This window comes from Halichondria panicea, chromosome 7 (assembly GCF_963675165.1).
Source record: "Halichondria panicea chromosome 7, odHalPani1.1, whole genome shotgun sequence".
Lineage (NCBI taxonomy): Eukaryota > Metazoa > Porifera > Demospongiae > Suberitida > Halichondriidae > Halichondria > Halichondria panicea.
Window position 1 is genome coordinate 4,257,668 of NC_087383.1, and position 20,070 is coordinate 4,277,737.

Genomic DNA, 20,070 nt, shown 5'->3' on the forward strand with positions numbered 1-20,070 from the left:
AGCTACAAGACAAGTTGTACAGAAATACAGGCCATAAATTATGGCCTGGGCATAAATACTATTGAATATTTCATGTTCTGTTTTGTGAAGTTAGTGAAATTACTCAAAGAAGAATATTACTCAAAGAAGTACTCATGACAATGTACGTGAGAGCAACTCAATAACTATTCGATAAACAAAAGAGCAAGTGATTTGACTGATGAAGATGTGTATCAGGTTGCACAATGAATACCAGATGAGAGAGATCTACAGGTTCACTATAGTTGAACTCTTCTTACTTCACTTCAGTGGCTAGCCAGCTAGCTATTCTTGATCTTGCAAGCTGCTTCTCATTAATAATTATGGTCTCGCTTGCTAGGTAGCTAGCTGCGGTTACCAACAAACCCCACCCATACGTCAACTGTCGAAGACTCAACTAGCGAAGGCTCAACTAGCGATCACTCAACTAGCGAAGACTCAACTAGCGATCACTCAACTAGCGAAGACTCAACTAGCGATCACTCAACTAGCGAAGCTCAACTAGCGAAGGCTCAACTAGCGATCACTCAACTAGCGAAGGCTCAACTAGCGAAGCACAAGTGCAGAACACCAAGTTGAGAACACAACTGCTGAATGACCTTCAGGGCCACCGTATCCTCCTCCTTCTATATAGCAGAGTCTTACAAGTTAATGGTGGCTGGTATGAAGAATAGTGGCTAGAGTCTACAAGTGCTGGTGGAATGAAGAATGGAATGGTGGCTACAAGTTCTGGTGTGAATTAGAATGGTGGCTGATTGTGATTTTGAAATGGATGTTCATTAATTGAGTGTCATGACGAACTTTGGTATCTATACAATAGAGCTAGTGCTCATGATCCTTACCAGTACATGTATATATGGACTTTTTAGCGTCAGATTTTCTAGAAAACTTAAGTTATGTTCCTTTCCTTTGGTTTGCCCATGCTCTAAATGTCATCTATAGGCTCCTGAGTTTTGCTCTGTTTACCACTCTAATCACTCTATATCAGCTGCTCCAATATTGGAGTAAGTCTGTCAGCTATTTACTTATTCACCCAATTTTTAAAGCCTACTCAATTTCTTTTGCAAAGCTGTTTCACATGAAATTATAAGATCATTATAGCCATGCATGCAGTGCCACCAGTTTATATGAACATGATTCAAATGACACATTAATAAGTGCATGCAGCATCAGCAATTGCGATAGCACACAAATAGTTTATATACTGACACGTGTTGTCACAACTGCAAACCAATTAATGATCATTGCATCCCTCTGGATTGGATTCGGAGTTAACACACAGATATATATATATGATGCTAGTGCTGCTGCCTAATGAGGAACACAGTCAATCTGAACCTACTCACTCACCAGTCAGTCAGCAGGGTCTGAACTGAATCATTCCCATTTCAACGGCGGCCTAAAAACGAGGCTATTACTCCAAAGGTCAAAGTACTTTGGAGTATTCCTGTGTTTAGCCTCGAATCCACGCCGATTAAAATACGTATTTTAATCGGCGTGGATTCGAGGCTATCCTGTGTTTAGCTTTGTGCCTCCTGGTAGCCTCGATTCCAGGCCGCTTGTTCAAGCGGCCTGGAATCGAGGCTAGCCTCCTGGGTACTGCGCAGAAGGTCACGAAGAGAGAGTTACACCATAGATGATACAGTACTGACGTGGATGTGAAACGGCCTAGTATCCGGAGGGGTCCACGGGAATTGTCTGAAGCTATCATTGTAACGAGCAGATTATGTTAGAAACCCTGTAACTGTCATGTTTAACTGTTTATATAGCAACCAGAGCGTAGTAAACAGTGTTCCGTGTCTGAAAACTGGTGAAAATGACCGGTGTCATAAAATTTTGGGCCCCCCCATGTTTAGGCCCCCCCCCCCCGGGCCTAGAATTTTAAAATTTTGGGCCCCCGGGCCTAGAATATTAACAGTTACGCCCCCCAGGGGGCCTAAACTGTTAACATTCTAGGCCCCCCTCTTTTCTGCAGGAACAAAAAGCGCTTACGGACTTACTATGACTTCTGGCTATTAGCTGACTTATCTATGCTGCATGATACTAATGGACAAAGCAAAGGGAGTGCTATGACACTATGACTTCTGGCTATTAGCTGACTTATCTATGCATGATACTAATGGACAAAGCAAAGGGAGTGCTATAACACTATGACTTCTAGCTATTAGTTATCTGTGAACCCTCACCTCAGATCCTGTCAGAGAGTGTATAAAAGTAGCAAATATGTTAGCAGGCATGTTACTAAATCTATACCATGGAATCCAAAAGTGAAGGAAGATTTACCTTTGAAGTTATTCATGCTCTCATAAGCAGGAACGAGTACCCTTCATCCTTTAGTAAAGAAGACAAGCGTTCCCTGAGGCGGAGAGTTAAATGCTTTGATGCAGTGGATGGAGAATTGTACTATGTTGGATCTACCCGTAAGAGACAGTTGCCATAAATTACCTAGATATTATACATAATTATAGTTATCGCTATATATTTGTGTCTACATACTGTTACATGCAGTATTACATTTTCAAAAAAGGTGATGAGAAGAGGCTTGTTGTGGAAGACAAGGAGCAGAGGAAAAGGATTATAGGAGCAATCCATGATCCAAGTCATATGGGAGTCAACAGAACATTGGACATGATCACAGCCAAGTATTACTGGCCTGGTCAAACAAATGAAGTCAAAGAATATGTAAGTGAAGCCGGACTTAGCCTCGATTCCAGGCCGATTAAAATACGTATTTTAATCGGCCTTGAATCGAGGCTAAGCCGGACTTTACTATAGTATTTCTTTTAGTGTATTTGCATGATCTACTTATTTCTTATAGGTGAAAACATGTACCAAGTGCCAGTGTACCAATCCTAGACTACTAAAACCAGCATCGACTCTCCACCCAATACCAGTGACACCAAAGGTTTGGCATACAGTTGGGATGGATTTGATTGGCCCTTTGACAGAGACACCCAGGGGCAACAAGTATGTCATAACGCTCAAAAATTAATGCTACGTTCTTATTACAACTACAATTATGATTTCTATCAATAAGTTCACACGTACATGTACATGTCATTAACTTTCCAAATTGCAGTGTTGTCTTTCGCTGAGCTAAGATATCAATTGCCAAATGTTAGCTAATTATACTATCAAGTGAAATTTATCCCAGGACCTACTCGAGTGCTACTTCTCTAGGCAACACCATCGGTGAAGACAGCATTAACGTCCAACCTCTTTTCAAGTGCCGTGTATCTACACTTGTATAGGAATTTCAAACCGGCAAGTTGGAATGTGTCTCTCTCACAGCCACTTCGTAAACGATCAAGAAACAGTTTATCGTGTACTATAAATTAATACTCTCAAGACTATTATAATATTAGCATGTACACGTACACGTACACGTACAGATCATCAACACTTTCACCCGTTTGCTTATCTCATGCTAGTGTTATGAGTCAGCCACACTTCTTTTGATCTACATGCATGCTACCAACATTGAGTGGCTTGCTTTTTGGATATAATTACATGGGTACAGGGGTAGATCTACTATAAAATAATAATTATAGACTATTTACTAGACTAATTATAGAATAGTTAAATCTTGCACTGGACTGTACTTCCTCTACTCATTCTACCTCCTCACAGTCACTACTACTGTCTTCGCTTAATACACTTGCAGCATCAATATCCTTTCTGTTAATACATAGATTCTCTTTTATCTGTCTCTGGCCAGTTCTGCCAACTCACTTACACAGCTGCTTGGTATAACCTCGATAATTTCCTCGGCGTTTATTTGGATCAAATTGCCTAATTTACGGAAACTAGTAAATTACCTCGGATATGCCCGTTACTATGATAGCTTCAAGCAGAATACCGGAATCCGGAAACGTTTCACATCCACGTCAGTACTGTATCATCTATGGTTACACCTTGACAATTCGCGCACTTCTCGCTCGCAGATCTTACCATCTAGCAATGGAACTGAGAAGCTAGATATATCACAACATTATAAACAAAGAGCTAATATGCTATAATGTGATTTAACCTATTTTTGTTATTGCCTTTGCACTTAGCTTCATTGGTTATTATTTTGTTAAGCTCTTATCTTGGTGTAGAGGGATTCTAGACACATGCTAGACAAATATTAGCTAGAGACAGGCTCCTAGCTATAGGTAGCCTCGAATCTAAAATTAATCAGCCTGGAACCGAGGCTAAGCTATAGGCAACAACAACTTGACTTCACAGGTAGCATAACCAATTTAAGAAGCAAAACATCAACTGACAATTGCAATACAGGTAAAGTGAAGTGAGGCAAAAAGGTATGAACGAACTTTAAACATGTGGAGAGGGGCCCCAGAGGCTCGCAAAACAAGAAGGGAGGAAGTGGAGCATTACAGAATTGCGTTTACAAATTCTCGGTAACATTAATTATTACTATAGTCTATAATAGCATGTAGCCATGTAACCAGCTGAGCTAGATCCATAAATTATTACAGATCATGACTTCTCGAATGACCAGTACAATAAAGGATCGAGTTAGTCGGTCGATTCGAAACAATGTTTGCTTACAGTCAACCTCCAAATATGCCGTTGAAGGGCTGCACTTCAATCGCGAATGAGATATCCAGCAACACTGGTTTTGACATTGGCTTTGGAAAGCTTTTATTTTGGATGTTGCAAAAAATGATTAATCGATGAAAAGTGTTCTTTTCAAGGAGATGACTGAACTAACGATTTAGGAATAATTAACACAGTACTTGTGGTATCTGCTTTAAATTTAATGGGCCGAATAAAACTGCAAAGCCTCTTAATGTCCAAGACAGGTGTGCTGCATAGAATCCAAAACGGAGATCAGGATGAACAGTGACTATGGTCGTACTTAGGCCTTGACAAATTATGCTTTTTTTTCTAATTTGGTGTACCCATTGTTTAAAGACATCACACTTATTCTATTCTAAATGTAGCTAGACATCCTTACAATACTGTAAGCACTAACCACTAGGCAGGCATGAAGGAGTATTTTCTCTTTTGCAAAACTCAGCACTAGAGGATCATATTTCACTTTCTGTAATGCTACAATATACAACTACAAGCCTTTTCTAAGATAGAAACAAGTGAAATTATAGGTCTACCAGACACCGAGGGTCAAGTTATGCTAGTTCCTAGAAGTCTCCCTATTATTCCAAAAATTATGCTAGCATAATTTGCCAAGCCCTAGTCGTACTCTCACAAACAAGCAGTGCAACATTGCTGCCATCATGGTCGGTATAAATGTCTACTATGAGAGCCTTGTAACTGAAGTATACATGTGACAATATTCGTACACTCCTTGGAGCCTGGTCTCTGATATTGGAGGCAACACAGGACTGTTTCTGGGCTTCACTCTGCTGATGATAGGGGAAGTGCTGCTGTTGGTGCTTGGATTATTCAGTGACTGCTGCTGCTCTTCTTGCATGAAAGGATCCAAGAAAATATGAACTGACAGTCTGAGAGACTTGACTCACTATCATAATTATAGCTTCCACAATATAAGTTAGTAATGGAAACAAGCCTATATAATTATATATATCTGTATATAGCCATTAAAAGATATTGATCTTCTACAATACTGTATTTTCTTTCATGCTGTGAATTAGAACATGTGTATATACATAGGACGATATATAGGATGTAATCAATCTACATTTAATTGAACTCCATGGCATGCATACTGAGTTTCAAATGTGAGATTATATTACTCGATTGTGACATCTCGCCTTGAGCGGATCACCCGATTGTGAAAAGCCTTCAATGACTGCTTTTGCAGAGCCATCCTTCAGGGAATGGCGAAGATAGGCCAGTTTCTCAGCTGTATTGCTAACGTCCCTGCAGCTGTGTATGGACACACACACTGCATGATTGCGTTTCTAATTATTGCAAATTGCACGCAAAGTATGGGAAATTGCGTATATATGCATGCATACGTTCTATATACTTGGGCCCCCCCCCCCACTTATATTATTCACTTTGTTGATTCTCGGAGAGATAGAATATTATAATTATAAAATATCAAGGAAGAGGAAAGGCAAATATAGCTGGGGTAATTAACTATGGATAATTTATAATACCACACAACACAAGCTTATCCCTGTAGTGAGCTATCAAAAATTGTTATGCACAATAATTATGCAGCTGTTATACATGTTATTATCGCAGTTGACAATATTCACACTTTGTTCTTGTAACTTAATATAATTATAACATGCAGCAGTGAACAACAGAAACAGCATGATAACACTCATAACATAACCTGCATTGCACAAGAACTTATAAAACAAATACTCTAGAAAGTTTTACCTACTTCTCTAATGTCAAAGTTCAGCAGCAGCTACATGCAGTACTAGAATAATCTAGATGTACAGTCTAAGTGAAGAGTTCACTACACTTGTGGTTGTTTACCACTTGATCAATTACTTCTTCTAACAGTATTTTATCTCATTATGGCGGCATGCATTAATTATGCATTGATGAAAGTATAATTCTTTATACAAACATTACACAGAAATGGTCTAAAATATACAGACAGAAATAATATTTTAATGATGTAATGCATGACTAAGATATACCTGCTTATGAACAAACTACTGACATGATAATCTGCTTAAAATGTTGAAAGCTAGTGTAAAAAGTGTCCCAAAATCACTGTGTTCCAATCCTTCCATAGATACTGGTCGCTGGTGGGAATCCTTAAGGGCAATGAACTCTTTAGCAAAGTTATTGAAGGTTCTCGGAAAGCTTGCTACACCTGGATCTAATCCTAGCTACAGAAGGCTAATATTTCATATATCTTGTGGTTTCGAAGAATGCAATAGAAGGTCAAAGGTTGCAATTAATCTGGGATCTTTTCTCTCGAGCTGGTTCGTCAGTCCTGTCAGGGTAAGCTCCAATCTCTTGCTCATTCACTAGAAAGTCAAAAAACCATCATCGTCATTCTCGGAGTATATTTTCACATTTCGAACAAGTTCATTACTAGTTGGGCGGAGCCCGACCGTCCCTGACGGGAGGTCGGGGACACGCTTATATAGGATTTGTACTTGTGTGTTATGTAATACTGCTTGGAGCATCATGAATATAATTATTTTAAGTGGGTGTTAAACGCAATATGTACCGCACTGCACCACACTGGCTGGCACTGAACAACATGACTTTGCTACTAAATTAAAATAAAGTACTGAGCAAGAATGGCCCAAGTGTTACAATGTTTTGGATGTGGGGATGAGCTATCAAGGCCTGGTAACAGGAGAGGAAAGGAAGTGTTGGACCTGTGGACAATGCTACTGGAGAATGAGGAAGAACAGATGTGTGCTGATGTCCACATTAACAGTATTGTAAATGGCAGTGATAAAAACAGATTGCCCAAAATGTGCAGGAAATGTTTCGGTAGATATAGCAGCTTTCTTGAAGCACAGGTAATAAATGAAAATAAAATTTGTAATTAGCTGAAAGAAGTAACTAAGTCTTAGGTCACACTGTCCACATAAACATGACTTAGAACAAATATCACAGCACAAGCAATTGAAACCGAGATCAACATGTTTGTAATTGTCAATATTTCGGAAAAGACCACCCCTTCTACAATCTGTAGTGTTGAAGTTTGAAGCATGTTCTTTAATCTCATTATCAACTTGATGGTAAATTCTTGCCTTCAAAAGGGTTACACGTGATGGTTTACCATCTCGACCTGCTCTACCAGTCTCTTGTACATAGCTACTGATATCGTCTGACAGGCCAACATGAATGATTTACCGAATGTTGGGACAATCAACACCCATACCAAATGCCATAGTAGCTACAACAATGCGAAGATTGCCATCACCCTTAAATAAACGAATGATTTCAGATTTATGGGCTGGATCAGTGACACTTGTAAACATGTCCACGAGGCAAAATTCAGAAAGATCAGGTGCATCATCAGGATTTGTGAATGCAGCTCCAAGGTAATCCTTAAAGAAGAGGTACATGTCACCACACACTCCAAAAGAACGTCCATATATGATTGTTTTGGGAAACTTGTTTCTCTCGATTACCAATTTCTGGGCCAAGTTTTGGAATGTCTCTGGTATACTTTTGAATAATCCAACAGCATAAATCAAATTTGGGATTACTGGGACTCTCGTAATGACAAATGGGTTTCTTAGGCCAACAATACGAGAAATGAATGAAATGTCACTTCGGGTAGCTGTTGCTGTTAGTGCCATCACATGAACTGATGTTGGAATGAGGCTGCGCACTTCTCTAATTCTCAACAGCATTTGCCTGAAAGTCTCACCCCTGCAATAATATTATTGGTACACATGTTAATAAAAAACGATGAGTCAAATACATACCATTTCTTCACACAATGAGCTTCATCGATTATCAAAGCCTTGAGTCTATTAGCATACACATCTCCCCCCAGAAGTCTTCTCCAATGCTTTTTGCTGATGATCATTTCAGGTGTAAAGAATACTAGCTGATACTTTCCGTGGAAGATCGCATCCATTGTAGCTGCATCAGACATCTCGCCCGAGACATATGTGCTAGAGATGCCTTTAGAACAATAGATGGCTACCTATATATAGAATAAAAGCATCCAGCTTAGAATGATCTAGTTATGTGTAAACAGCTCATATGCACATGTACGTATAATTATATGTATGTTCTATCTAGCCTTACATACCTGATCATGAATGATGGCCAGCAGAGGAGTGACTACTACTACAAGAATGACCTTTCTCCTTCTCCAATATTTTGTCAAATGCTGCAGGCAAACAAGCATAGCAAAGGCTCTTTCCAAATCCAGTAGGCAATACAGCAAAGACATCTCTGCCTCTCAGAAAAGAAGTGACTACTTCCAAGCTCGTTAGCAGCTTCTGTGACAGCTTGTGTAACTTTCTCCATTTTGCTCAAGGCAGCTCCGCCCAGCTGCACACCCACCTAGCTAAGTGGGTGTTAACCAACCACTTGCAATACTGCAATCTGATTGGGCTGCACTCCTCAGTGCAGCAGTACAAATCCTATATAAGCGTGTCACCCGGCCACCCGTTGGGAACGGGTGCCGGGCTCCGCCCAGCTAGTTCATTACCACAGTATATACTGGCACATGTAAGTTTTTCACAATTGTAATTATCTTCGGCCTCTTGACCTTGGTAGGCCTAGTTCCTCTGCGGGTATCCATTATTAGTGCTGATCACATGATCTCCTACTACATATTCACATGACGATACTTACTAAATGCACAGAGATATGTGGCAATTAAAATGTGTATATATAGCCATATACGTTTACAACATAGCAGGTTGAGCACAAGGCTAGAGATCGTGCACGTTGAATCGTGAAATCGTTTTTTCCTGATAGTTGCCACAATAGTCACGCACTTGCGTGAAAACCACACATCATTTTTACAGTGTATATGCACTCGGATACATGGGCTCTCGGTTAGGTAATGCACTCGGCTTTACCTCTTGCACTATAGGTTAACTTCAAGCCAGCCTATCCTCGCAACACTGGCTATAGGTGTGTTCTTAATTGTCTAAGACATAGATTAAAATTATGACTAGACATTTGTACTTTGTGTGTCCAACAGTCATCTCCATGTATGGACAGTGTTATAATGAGTATTATACATTCTGTGTCAAATTAGAGGCTGCATGAGTACATATGTTGCCCCACCTGTCTGAGATAGCCTGCTTTCACAGCATTGTTCACTAAAGCTATATAGATCTATAGACACATCAAAAATATGTAATTGGAAATTAAGTTGTAGCTATACACACCAATGTGTTACTGATTGCATGTTACCTAAAAACGGGTAATACTTTTAGCGAATTTTAGCGAATTTGTAATTACATTAAAATTAATTATGTCCGCACTAATCTCATTTACTTTTGAGAGCATGCTAGCCCTTGTTTTCAACTGTATCTGACTCCCAAACTTTATATAAAAATTCATACTACATTCTAATCTTTGACTAACAATTTTACTAAAATAAGTTTGCTGCAAATCCACCAAAAATAATTAGTCCTTTTGGCCGTTATAATAAAAGATATAGGTGGTCTTAGTTGAGAGGTTTCGATTGCCATCAACAAGTGATATGTATGCTCTATGAGCCCATTCCTGTTACAAATGAATCTTGACGTTTTGCAAACTGCTTGTCTAGCACATACAAGCTTTGAAAGGTTGTAGGGACCTTTGTAGGGACAAGCTACAGTTAGGTTTTCACGATTGCGCAAAATCACATATCTCTGCAGATTCAGGGTGTGGCTGTTCAGCTGATTGCCGAATTTGGGGACTAGAAAGCTGCTCGTTGTACGGAGTAAAGAGGTGGCTGTTCTGAGAGTACATTGTAGTTTCAATCCAGAGCTAAGTTCTTGGCCGTTTCATAGCAGGTGGTTGCTCTTCGGTGGTGGTCATGTTAATAGAAGTTCCACTGTAGATCTAACGATATAATTCACATTAATTATTTACACAGTGTATGTAAAACTGAATATGTAGCTAGCTGAGTTTCATTCAGTCAGCCTAGAAATCACACAACGTACCTCATTCTCTGCTCCTCCTGGCTGTCGTCTGAGCATGATAATGGCTCCTCTAAAGTGGGTACTCCTCACCACGGTGCAGCAAGTAGCCCGAAGGAGTACTCTCAGCGGGAAGAATTTTGCTGAGCATTTTTAGCTACTATTGCTTCAATGATTTGCAATTCTCCAGTCCACAGTTGAGTTTATAATTTATATCAGCCTGAGGCTAAATATTGAGGCTCTGTAAATTTACTCTAGTCTAGATCTAGAAATTAAAGTATGTAAAAAGGGATCTGTTCCCCCTATAGATCTAGATCGTTTGATAGATTAATTATTACTCAATGTTTAAGAAAAACGAGTGATGCAAGCTGCGCTGTGCTAATGCTTCTCGCCATGTTTTGCTTTCACTCAAAAGTGTTTACAGATCAATGCAATTGTTGACAACGAATCACACAGTTATTATAGAAAAGGAGCTAATGGAAAACAGATCGATGATGTCTTGATGGATGATCGGCTTCAAGGATAGAAGCATGTAGATATCTACAATGTACAGAAGTTTTAATTGCATTTCCTGTCAATAATATTAAAGGGTTGGATCTGCTCGGATCGTAGGGGTTGGTAGATTATGCTCCAGATATTACTTAGACTTAGTTCTTTTAAATTGACTTGTCAATATTATTATTCTTTTCAAATCGCTTATTATTCTCACAATATTCCTCTAAAGCACAACATACACCCCATGTCGTTGCACAAGTAACATAAATATGGTCACATGACTCTATCTATAATATAGAACGGCAAGGCATCTTTACTAAAGCCTATAAACTTTGTGTACACAGACATCCCCATAAAAAATGAAGCCATTGGAATTCACTTTGTATTATCATCATTAACATGTATCTTCTTTTCTACAAGCTTTTTTGTCTCAGCACTGCATGGCGCTGGCAGTTAGATAAATTTCTCAAGGCTAGTGCATGATGTCTGAATGGACTTAACCCTGTAGCAACACAGTGGAACCTCGATCCAAATAACGGATAAGTTGGTGCAGGAGATTTGTCTGCTATTCAAAGGTTTTACCATATTAAACAAGGATACATTACTTCAAATGTTTCTTCAAATGATGACTTCAAGTACATAACTATAATAATTATGAATCAGTATTATTTTTACTTCAATGTGAAAATAAACTTACACTGAAAAAACTTTGCACAAAACAGTCAGCCAACTACAACAAAAATTATCAATAAAACATATAATCTTAAACGTAATATTTTCTCTCTTGTTCAACAACAGCTATAATATAATATTACAAATTTGCTGCAAAGCTTGCAAATAGTAGAGAGGTTACCACGAGCAGTGGCAACATTGAGGCAACCAATGAAAGAGCGCCAGATTCAGTGGTGGTGGTTTCTTCACTTTGAGTCATGGAGACATCCTTCGTTGTGCTTTTCATGGTAGTAGTAGGGGGAGGTGTGCCAGTAGGACGAATGAAAGGTATGGCCGTGGTAGTGCAATTAGATGTGCAAACTGTCACTGTAAAACTCAGCATATAATCAAGTGATTCAACAAAGTCTAGGATGTGTAGAACAAGTGTTTCGTCTACTAGAGTAATCCAGGAATTCTCCGGAGGGATTTGGACATATCCTGTTGTTGTTAGCTTTGCTGTGTTCAATGTGAGAGCAGTTTGACTCAATAATCCATCTACATCTGTATATCGATAGTAAATCCAACCTGTTTCATTTGCAGTTGTACTCACTCCTAGAGAAGCTGCAGAGCTGGACAGTGGTTGGACAGAAAGCACAGCTCCTCTACTCACGTTGTATCTAATGAGTGTCTTGCTGTCGTAAAGACTGTCAGGGAAAGCTCCAATATCTCTTCGCTCATTCACCAGAAAGTCCAAAATTTCATCATCGTCATTTTCGGAGTATATCTTCACATTTCGAACAAGTTCATGAATTTGGAGCTCATCTAAAATAGAGAGTCTCGGATCTCCAAGAGGATTTATGTTCTGAAAAGTTGCAGAGAAGTTTCTGAATTCTCCTTGCAAACTGGAAATCATAAACCACCTCACAACAACTGTGCTCTGAGCAGCTAGATCTCCCAGTGTGAGAGACAATGATGGTGTAATACTATTATTTCCAATGTTGGCCCCGATTATCATGAAGTTGATTAGCAATCCTTTTTTGTTTTCTATAATCTCCGGCTGTCCGGAAGACAGCGTTAGACTGCTAGCAGCTCCATAGCCAGCATTTTTGACAATAACTCCGAGTGTAAATGGAATAGATGGTTCAACTTCTTCAGTGAAGGGATCATCGGCAACTATAACTCTCTCCCAAAAATAGTGCACAAGCAGCGATGGATCAGGAGTGACAGTGATAAGTGTAGGAAGAAGTGGAATGGTTATGTTCTCATTCTCAAAAGAGTACCTAAGAGTACCCCCCACACCATACACTCGATCAGATTCCGGGGCAGCTTCGGACAAAGGCACTATCAACCACTCAACTGAGCCTGACCCTCCACTCATCAACGTCCAGGTGTCTCCACTTCTCACTAAGGAACCACCCAAAGTCTCGTTACTGATTGAAAACACGGTAGTAGAGACACTTCCATCACTCGAGTCCGTGATAATAATTTCCAGTGTCATTTGCGCAAGATTTACATCCTCTTGATTTTCTATCTCTAATCTAGCCAGGAATGCTTCTCGAGTAATCGCAAGCTCTTGCTCAATTCGAATTCTAACGATGGCACATATTCCTTCTTCTTCCTCCCACTGTTCAAGCTGGTTTATTTCGTTGGCTGAAAATGTGTAAGCGTCTAAATAAGAAGAGAATCCTTTATTGACTGCAATCTCATTATATCGGTTGATGTCGTTCGTTCGTGATTCAACAAATGAGTACGATGCTATGTTGGATCCGTTGATAGACTCCAGTTGACCACTGTTCCATCCACTCAGAGTATTATTGAGACGATTCAAAAGATTCTCCACATCTTCAATGGTAGTGCTGCCAGGTGGTGGGACCGAAAGAATAGCTAACCTTTCTGCAAATGATATCAACACTCCACCATCGCTAGCATCATCGAATACCGGTTCAAGAACTTGTGACACCCATCCTGGGTCACCTACAGAGAGCCACATGTCATTACCGAAAATCTCTACCGCAAGGTCTAAACTTAAATCTATCGGATACATTGACTCGAGATGGTCGTTGACAGTGCTTAATAAAGTTTGCCTCTTTTTCCTTGAGGAGCCTCCAGAAGAACCCGAGAAGCAAGCATCATAAACATCATAGATACAGAGACTGCCGTCCAAGCCTTCTTTGGCTTGTTTAGCACGTCCACTGCGTACCCAGTTCCCAGGAATGAGGCAGTTTATCCATTTCACAATGTCAATAGGCCCATTGATACCGGAACCACTGACAATCATTGGAATACAGCCAACAAGAGGAAAATTGGGTGTGGGAAGACAACCAATCAAATTCTGCAAGCAGTCATTGCAAAATGCAGGCGTGCTAGCAGAGTAACCGCTGAATGAGAATAGAGGCCCGATACTGCCTCCACCAGGTCCTGTGCCACCACAGCCATTACATGTGAATATTGGAGGTCTTACTTCAGATATTACTGTTTCGGGTCTCCTTAGGACAACTGGAATATTTCGTAACTGTAAATCTCCACAAACATAGCTATATGCAATGTTGATAATGTAAATAACCCATATAACAGTTGTGACAAGTGCTCTTTTATCGATATTTTTTCTTGCGACATGAACAACTGCTGTCACTGATGATAGAGCTTCGAGATTTCCAAGGAAGTCACTATCAATAGTGAATTCAAGGAAAGGATGGTCTGTGGGTAGATTTATGTTCACATCATTAGCTCGAATTAATCCATGATTTGTGACGTTCAGTTGAATGTAGTCTACAAATCCGAGCTCAAGTTCTTCAAGGTCAAATTCAGTTGGAGAAACTGTGACAACAGGAATCGGCACATTGGTTTCAAAATCAGCTTCAAGAGTGATCACATACGTGTCTTCAAAAGCTACTGGTGTAACACTCCAAGTATATGTGACTGCTTGTCTCTCGAGAAAGAAAGTCAAAGTAGGGTTATCGATTGTTGTGATCACTACTTGATGTAGAGACCTGTGATCAGGAGCTTCGATAAAGACTTCGTAGCGATCCTCAAAGATATTGACAAAGAGAGCACTTCCAACTCTTTCCTCTGTAGTGACAGTGGTTCTAATATTTTGTTGATAGTTGATGATAGTCACAACAGCATCACTAACAAGTGGCTCACCACTAGCAAAGTACGTATATTCGTCTTCAATGACAATTGTCAAGTTCATTAGTGTATCTGAAGACACAGTAAGTGATACTGGAATCTGCTGAGACGCTTCATTACTGACTACGTAGAACGAAGCACTGATCTTGCCTAGAGGCATGTTGTCATTGACCATGGCTTGGATAGATAAGGAAGCTGATTCTTCACTCTTAAGGTCAAATTGTCTGTTACCGTACCTCCTGTCATTGTTTCCAAGTCCAATGAATGAGAAAATGGGGCTGTTGGGAAGTATCGGTTGAACATTTAGTGCTGTGGCTCGTCCAACATTGGTAATGTTAAACTGGAAAATAATAGATTTTCCTTGAATGATTCGAGCGGATATTTGTGAGGGAGATATCAAAAACCTTGGTAGTATTTGCTGAATTCGGAGGTTTATTAAAACTGATGTTGATGCACCTTCATCAGTTTCAAATCGAACGACAAACAACCTTCGAAGAGCTCGACTGCTAGTAGCAGTAATGTCAATAAAAATGCATTCTCCAGTTTTGATGTTTCTAGTTGGGGGATCTTGCTTGAGAAAAACTTCAACTTGAAGATCCTCTGTAGTGGGAATGCTGGTTGTCGTGTGTAGTCTCGTCAAATCTGCTGGTCCGTCATTACAAATCATTGTTGTGTTGTGGAACGTCTCTTGGAAATCGCTCAAAGTTTCACCAGATAATGATATGGAGGAAGGTATAAGTCTAAACCCAAGAAATAGCCAGCTCACAGACTCACTCATTAGTGGCAATTGTGGATGTCGAACTTGAGCAGTGTAAGAGCCATATTCCGTAGGTGCTGGATTGAAAACAGTGGAGAAAGTTCCATCAGTTAGTGAGAATGCAGTGAGTGTTTGAGTGGTAGCGCCTCGTCTTATGTCGATGCTTACTGGTACAATTCCAGCTAAGAAATCACGGACTTGATTGCCTTCAAAGTACTCTATTCTACCTGTCAGAGTGACAGGCTGAGCTCTTGGGTATGTGTTTAGTGTGACAGGGTCCAAAGTAGCAGTATATCCTGGTCTAACAACAAGAGTCCAAGTAACAACAATTATACCAACTTCATTCTCAATGCTCACAGATACAGTGTGATTTCCAGCTCGTGCTCTCGCCCATGCAATCTGTTGCATGTTCTCGTTCAGACGAAGTCTGTCAGGTGAAGATATCAAAGTCCATGAAAGTGGAGTAGTTCCTTGTAATAGAGGAATATTTAATATGTAAGGTTCAGCTTCTTCAAGTACTGTGTCGTTTATAGTGCCAATCTCAGGTTCAAATATTTGCACACTGCAATTGCTCCCAGACCACGGCCTAGTACAGCTGCATTGGCCGAACGAGCAAGTTCCTCTCGGTGGGAATTCATTACGACCACAGGCGTTGGGTGGACAGGTGTCGAAAAATCTGATGGTCTGTACAGCTTCGGCAACACTGCCACAAGCGTGAGCTGTCCAGTTTCGAGTAAATTCACCAGGGCATGTAAATTCAGAAACAGAATCAGTAAACGTTAAATCAAGAGGGATCCGACAAGGATTTGGAGCAGATGCAGTAGATGCTGGTATGTTAAATGTGCCCATAGTACTGTCACACGAGAATGCCAAAACTGGAACAAATGAAATGCTAAGTGAATATTCAAGAGCAACAAATTGCACAGAATGGTCTATGTTTCCAGCTACATCGGTTGCAGTCCAGGTTCGCTGAATATAGCATCCTAGATTCAAGTCTTGATACCTAATTGAAACTGGTTCAGGTCGATTATCAAAAGCTGTAGGTCGTCCAGTTACATCAGGACTTACTTCAGAGCAAAGAGTACTTGTGTTGGAGAGGTTTGCTATTCGTGGATTTTCATAATCAGTTTCCCACGTATATGAAAATTCCTGTCCTCGATTGCCAACGTCATCAGTGGGTATTACTACAAAGACGTATGATTTGTTGTGCTCGAGAATTGAAGTGGAAAAAAATCGTTGGTTACAAGAGACAATATTTCCTCGTGAACTGTTGAATTCAAACAATAGACAGCCAAATGTGCAGATCTCATTACAGCTGAACGTCAGTCTTGATGACAGTTGATTAGAAACTAATGCGGGTCTTTGGTTGATAAATGCAACTGGTGGTGTTAAATCAACAATGAAGTTGTGTGATATAGTAGCAGCATTGCCTGCTAAATCAGTTGCTGCAATCTCAATCCTGTATGAGCCTCCCCTCAAATCCTCACCATTCCATGATGCTTGTGAGCAGTTAACAGGGCTGTTTTCAGTTTCAAATACAACAACACAAGTCCAGGTCACTTCTTCATTGCTCATCCAGTCTATTGTGATGTTTTCATTGGTTCTTGATGGATTGTTCACAAAGGTGATAACAGGAGGAGTGATGTCCATGGTTTCAAAAGTCCAGAAGGATTTATCAGTGATTGGCTCATTTCCAGGCCCACAATCTTCCAGGCCTCGCACAATTCCTCTGTCTAGAGTGATGAAGTAGTATGCTTTTTCTGGGAATCTGAATGCTGGGGAGATAAAGACTTCACTGTTGTTGAAGCTTATCTCAGGAGAAAAAGATCCATCTATATGGTACACTTGTTGCCTTGTTGTATTATCAAAGAATCGTACTGATGCAGCTATAGATGGACGTCGAATTTCTTGATCAAATGAAACAGTCCATGTTGTGTGAAGGGGATGTACTAGTGCTTGATTTGGGAATGCTGAATTTAGAAGTGACTGAGGTGGAAAAGTTCCAACCAGAAACTGTATGCAATTTTGCTCATTAGTGAGGCCACCAGAATTAACTGCCGTATAACAGAACAGGTGAGTTTGATTCTCTTGATTGGCTTGTGGAGTCCATGTTATATTAACAAAGTAGTTGTCTGTTTCTTGTATACGTTGTATCTCACTTCTGCGAAGTCCAAGTGGGGACGTAGTTTGGAGCTCCGTAATCGAAGCACTTGCTCCACCACTATTGGCAATTATCTGAGTGAAGAAGCTTGTCCCGCTAGGGATTGCCACACATGATCCTCCAATGATTGTGGGTGGAATGAACTGTGGTTGGCGGGAACAAGACTCAGTTGAAGCAAAAACAAATATCAAGAATTGAAGAGCTACAGAACTTAGTGGTTCCAGAGAACCTGGAATAAAATCTTCAATAACTATTGCTGCAGCATTAAAACCGTTTCTTCTATTCGCTTCATAAGTGAATGTGCAGGTGGATGAATCAAGAATTGCCCCAGGGAATCTATTACAAATACCACCACACTCACTACCAATTCCCCATCGGCACCTGACAATGTCACCATCTGGGTCGCTAACAGCTATTGGCAGTGTATGGTTGCAACCTTCTTGCAAACGAATCACCGGTGAAGTAATGGCACGTGGTGTCGAGTTGATACGCCCAGTATCGTTCCTCCTTGTTAGGGAAAAGGTTGTTGGTACATTCCATCTACTACTGAACGGTGCTATCCATGCATTCCCTGAAAATCCTATTGTAACAGAGGTACTAGTGCCTGGAAATGTATACACAACACGATTTTCTCCAAACGACCAGTTTTCGACTATACTGAAGTCAGTACAAACGTAGGACAATGATGTAATAGTGCCTCTGCAACCACTACTGCAAGTTAGAGAGCCTTCACCAGACAGCAAAGTTTCTTGATTAACTGTAGTGGCGCTACAGCTGCCACCACCTCCAGAGTTCCTCCTCCAAGAAACACGGTAGGTTATCTCCATCTAAGTTGCAAGATCATTTATTAACTGTTTTTGAAAGTACTGTATAACTATAATACTGAATGTTTTGTGAGTGAAAAACCTTTTCATGCGTGAGCTGACACTTTGCAAATGAAATTTTCTTGCCTATTACTAACTCGATCATTATAGTCGAACAAATCTCACTCACTATATCGATTAAGTTTATCAGGCTGTATAGCTGCATGCAGGTTCTCTAAATGTGTTTCCCCTATAATTATAAAGAGAAAATTAACCATCTCAGTAGCTGCTAATTGTAATGAGCCATGCAGTGCTGCTTGGGTGTGCCTGGGTGTGCCGTGCCTATACTTGTACTTTTCATTATGCTGAGTTAAGACAAAATAAGCAAATTAAATGGTGGATTCTCGCTACTTAATTCGGTTATCCTGATTTACAGTCATGATACGCCGGACAGCCATCTAGTTGCACGGTGTTAGTAATCACTATAATTATTCCGTCACAATGCTGATTGCTTGCTGACTAGTATACGATCATGCATAATAATAATTATATGGCGATTTGGTGTTATCATGAGTGCATATAATTTATTTTATATGACTGATACGTTATTTTTATGCCGGAATTCAAAATTAAGTGTGACCCCATAATTTATTGTCACAATACCATGCAATAAACAATAAACCATTTTACAATTATGCACAAGCTCGCAAGGCTTTCATATAGACAGGAGTGTATAGAGAGAGTTGCAAAACAACTTTTAGATCATTTCCTGCATCTGTTCAAAGGTCAAGCATTTCTACTTAGTAACATCATATCAGATCTCATTACTGAGACTGCGTATATATCCTTTAGCGCTGCTTGTGTCTATCATATTATAGCATGCTATTATATAATTATGTGCTTTATTAGAATTTTGCCTATAGCCGTAGACGCAGCAACAGGCATGTATACAGACACACCAATTCAACATGCTGCTATTACTTTTATAGCTTACTACATAACTATACATGCACTACCATGGCAGCAAGTCTCAAACCTTTCAACAATTAGATCTATGTTGCAATGTTATAATTATTACAATTAATTAAATCCTACATTTCAAGTTTCTTATAGTTTACATGCATGCATAAAAATTATGGCCTAGATCACAGCATTAGGAGTGCAAAACTCAGCTTACTTCATTCTCTGCTCCTCCTGGCTGTGGCCTGACCATGATAATGGCTCCTCTGAAGTGGCTACCTCTCACTGCCAGGGTGCAGCAAGCAGCTCCCAGCAGGAGCACTTTCAGAATGTTGTTGAGCATTCAGTGCTCTTTGATGTGAAGTTAGCCAACAGATGTGATCAATAAATCATTTACCAACTGGCAAGCTACATGTAGCTAGGTTAGATATTCTGGGCTAGACTCTGCATCTGGTGTGTGCAGTATTTTTATAGTGCATTCGCATTGAATTGTAGCCGCAATGGCCCAACCGAGGCTAAAATTAATATTGACAATTTGCAAGACACGCCCCTTCAGAGCCTTTGATCGAGTAGCCTCGA

General features: G+C 40.0%; 2 protein-coding genes across 2 annotated transcripts; both read right to left on the reverse strand.

Moving 5' to 3' along the window:
- Positions 1-7,389: 7,389 nt before the first annotated feature.
- LOC135338168 (uncharacterized) lies at positions 7,390-9,099 on the reverse strand. The gene is made up of 3 exons (XM_064534227.1): positions 8,702-9,099; positions 8,370-8,593; positions 7,390-8,313 (listed from the first exon to the last, which is right to left on the reverse strand). Exons 1-3 carry the CDS (start codon positions 8,843-8,845, stop codon positions 7,785-7,787), a joined length of 897 nt encoding a protein of 298 aa, XP_064390297.1. The 5' UTR covers positions 8,846-9,099; the 3' UTR covers positions 7,390-7,784.
- Positions 9,100-11,670: 2,571 nt separating this feature from the next.
- LOC135338999 (uncharacterized) lies at positions 11,671-19,928 on the reverse strand. The gene is made up of 2 exons (XM_064535086.1): positions 19,709-19,928; positions 11,671-18,555 (listed from the first exon to the last, which is right to left on the reverse strand). The coding sequence occupies exons 1-2, from the start codon at positions 19,832-19,834 to the stop codon at positions 11,842-11,844; spliced, it is 6,840 nt and encodes a 2,279-aa protein (XP_064391156.1). The 5' UTR covers positions 19,835-19,928; the 3' UTR covers positions 11,671-11,841.
- Between the last annotated feature and the right edge of the window lie 142 nt (positions 19,929-20,070).

Bases quoted from the DNA above. Each gene is read 5' to 3' on its own strand.
- LOC135338168 (XM_064534227.1), bottom strand. From the start codon at position 8,845: ATGTCTTTGCTGTATTGCCTACTGGATTTGGAAAGAGCCTTTGCTATG. The intron at 8,594-8,701 runs GTATGTAAGGCT...TTCTATATATAG, and splicing joins TGGCCATCATTCATGATCAG to GTAGCCATCTATTGTTCTAA. The intron at 8,314-8,369 runs GTATGTATTTGA...ATATTATTGCAG, and splicing joins GCTCATTGTGTGAAGAAATG to GGGTGAGACTTTCAGGCAAA.
- LOC135338999 (XM_064535086.1), bottom strand. From the start codon at position 19,834: ATGCTCAACAACATTCTGAAAGTGCTCCTGCTGGGAGCTGCTTGCTGC. The intron at 18,556-19,708 runs GTAAGCTGAGTT...CTTGCAACTTAG, and splicing joins CAGGAGGAGCAGAGAATGAA to ATGGAGATAACCTACCGTGT.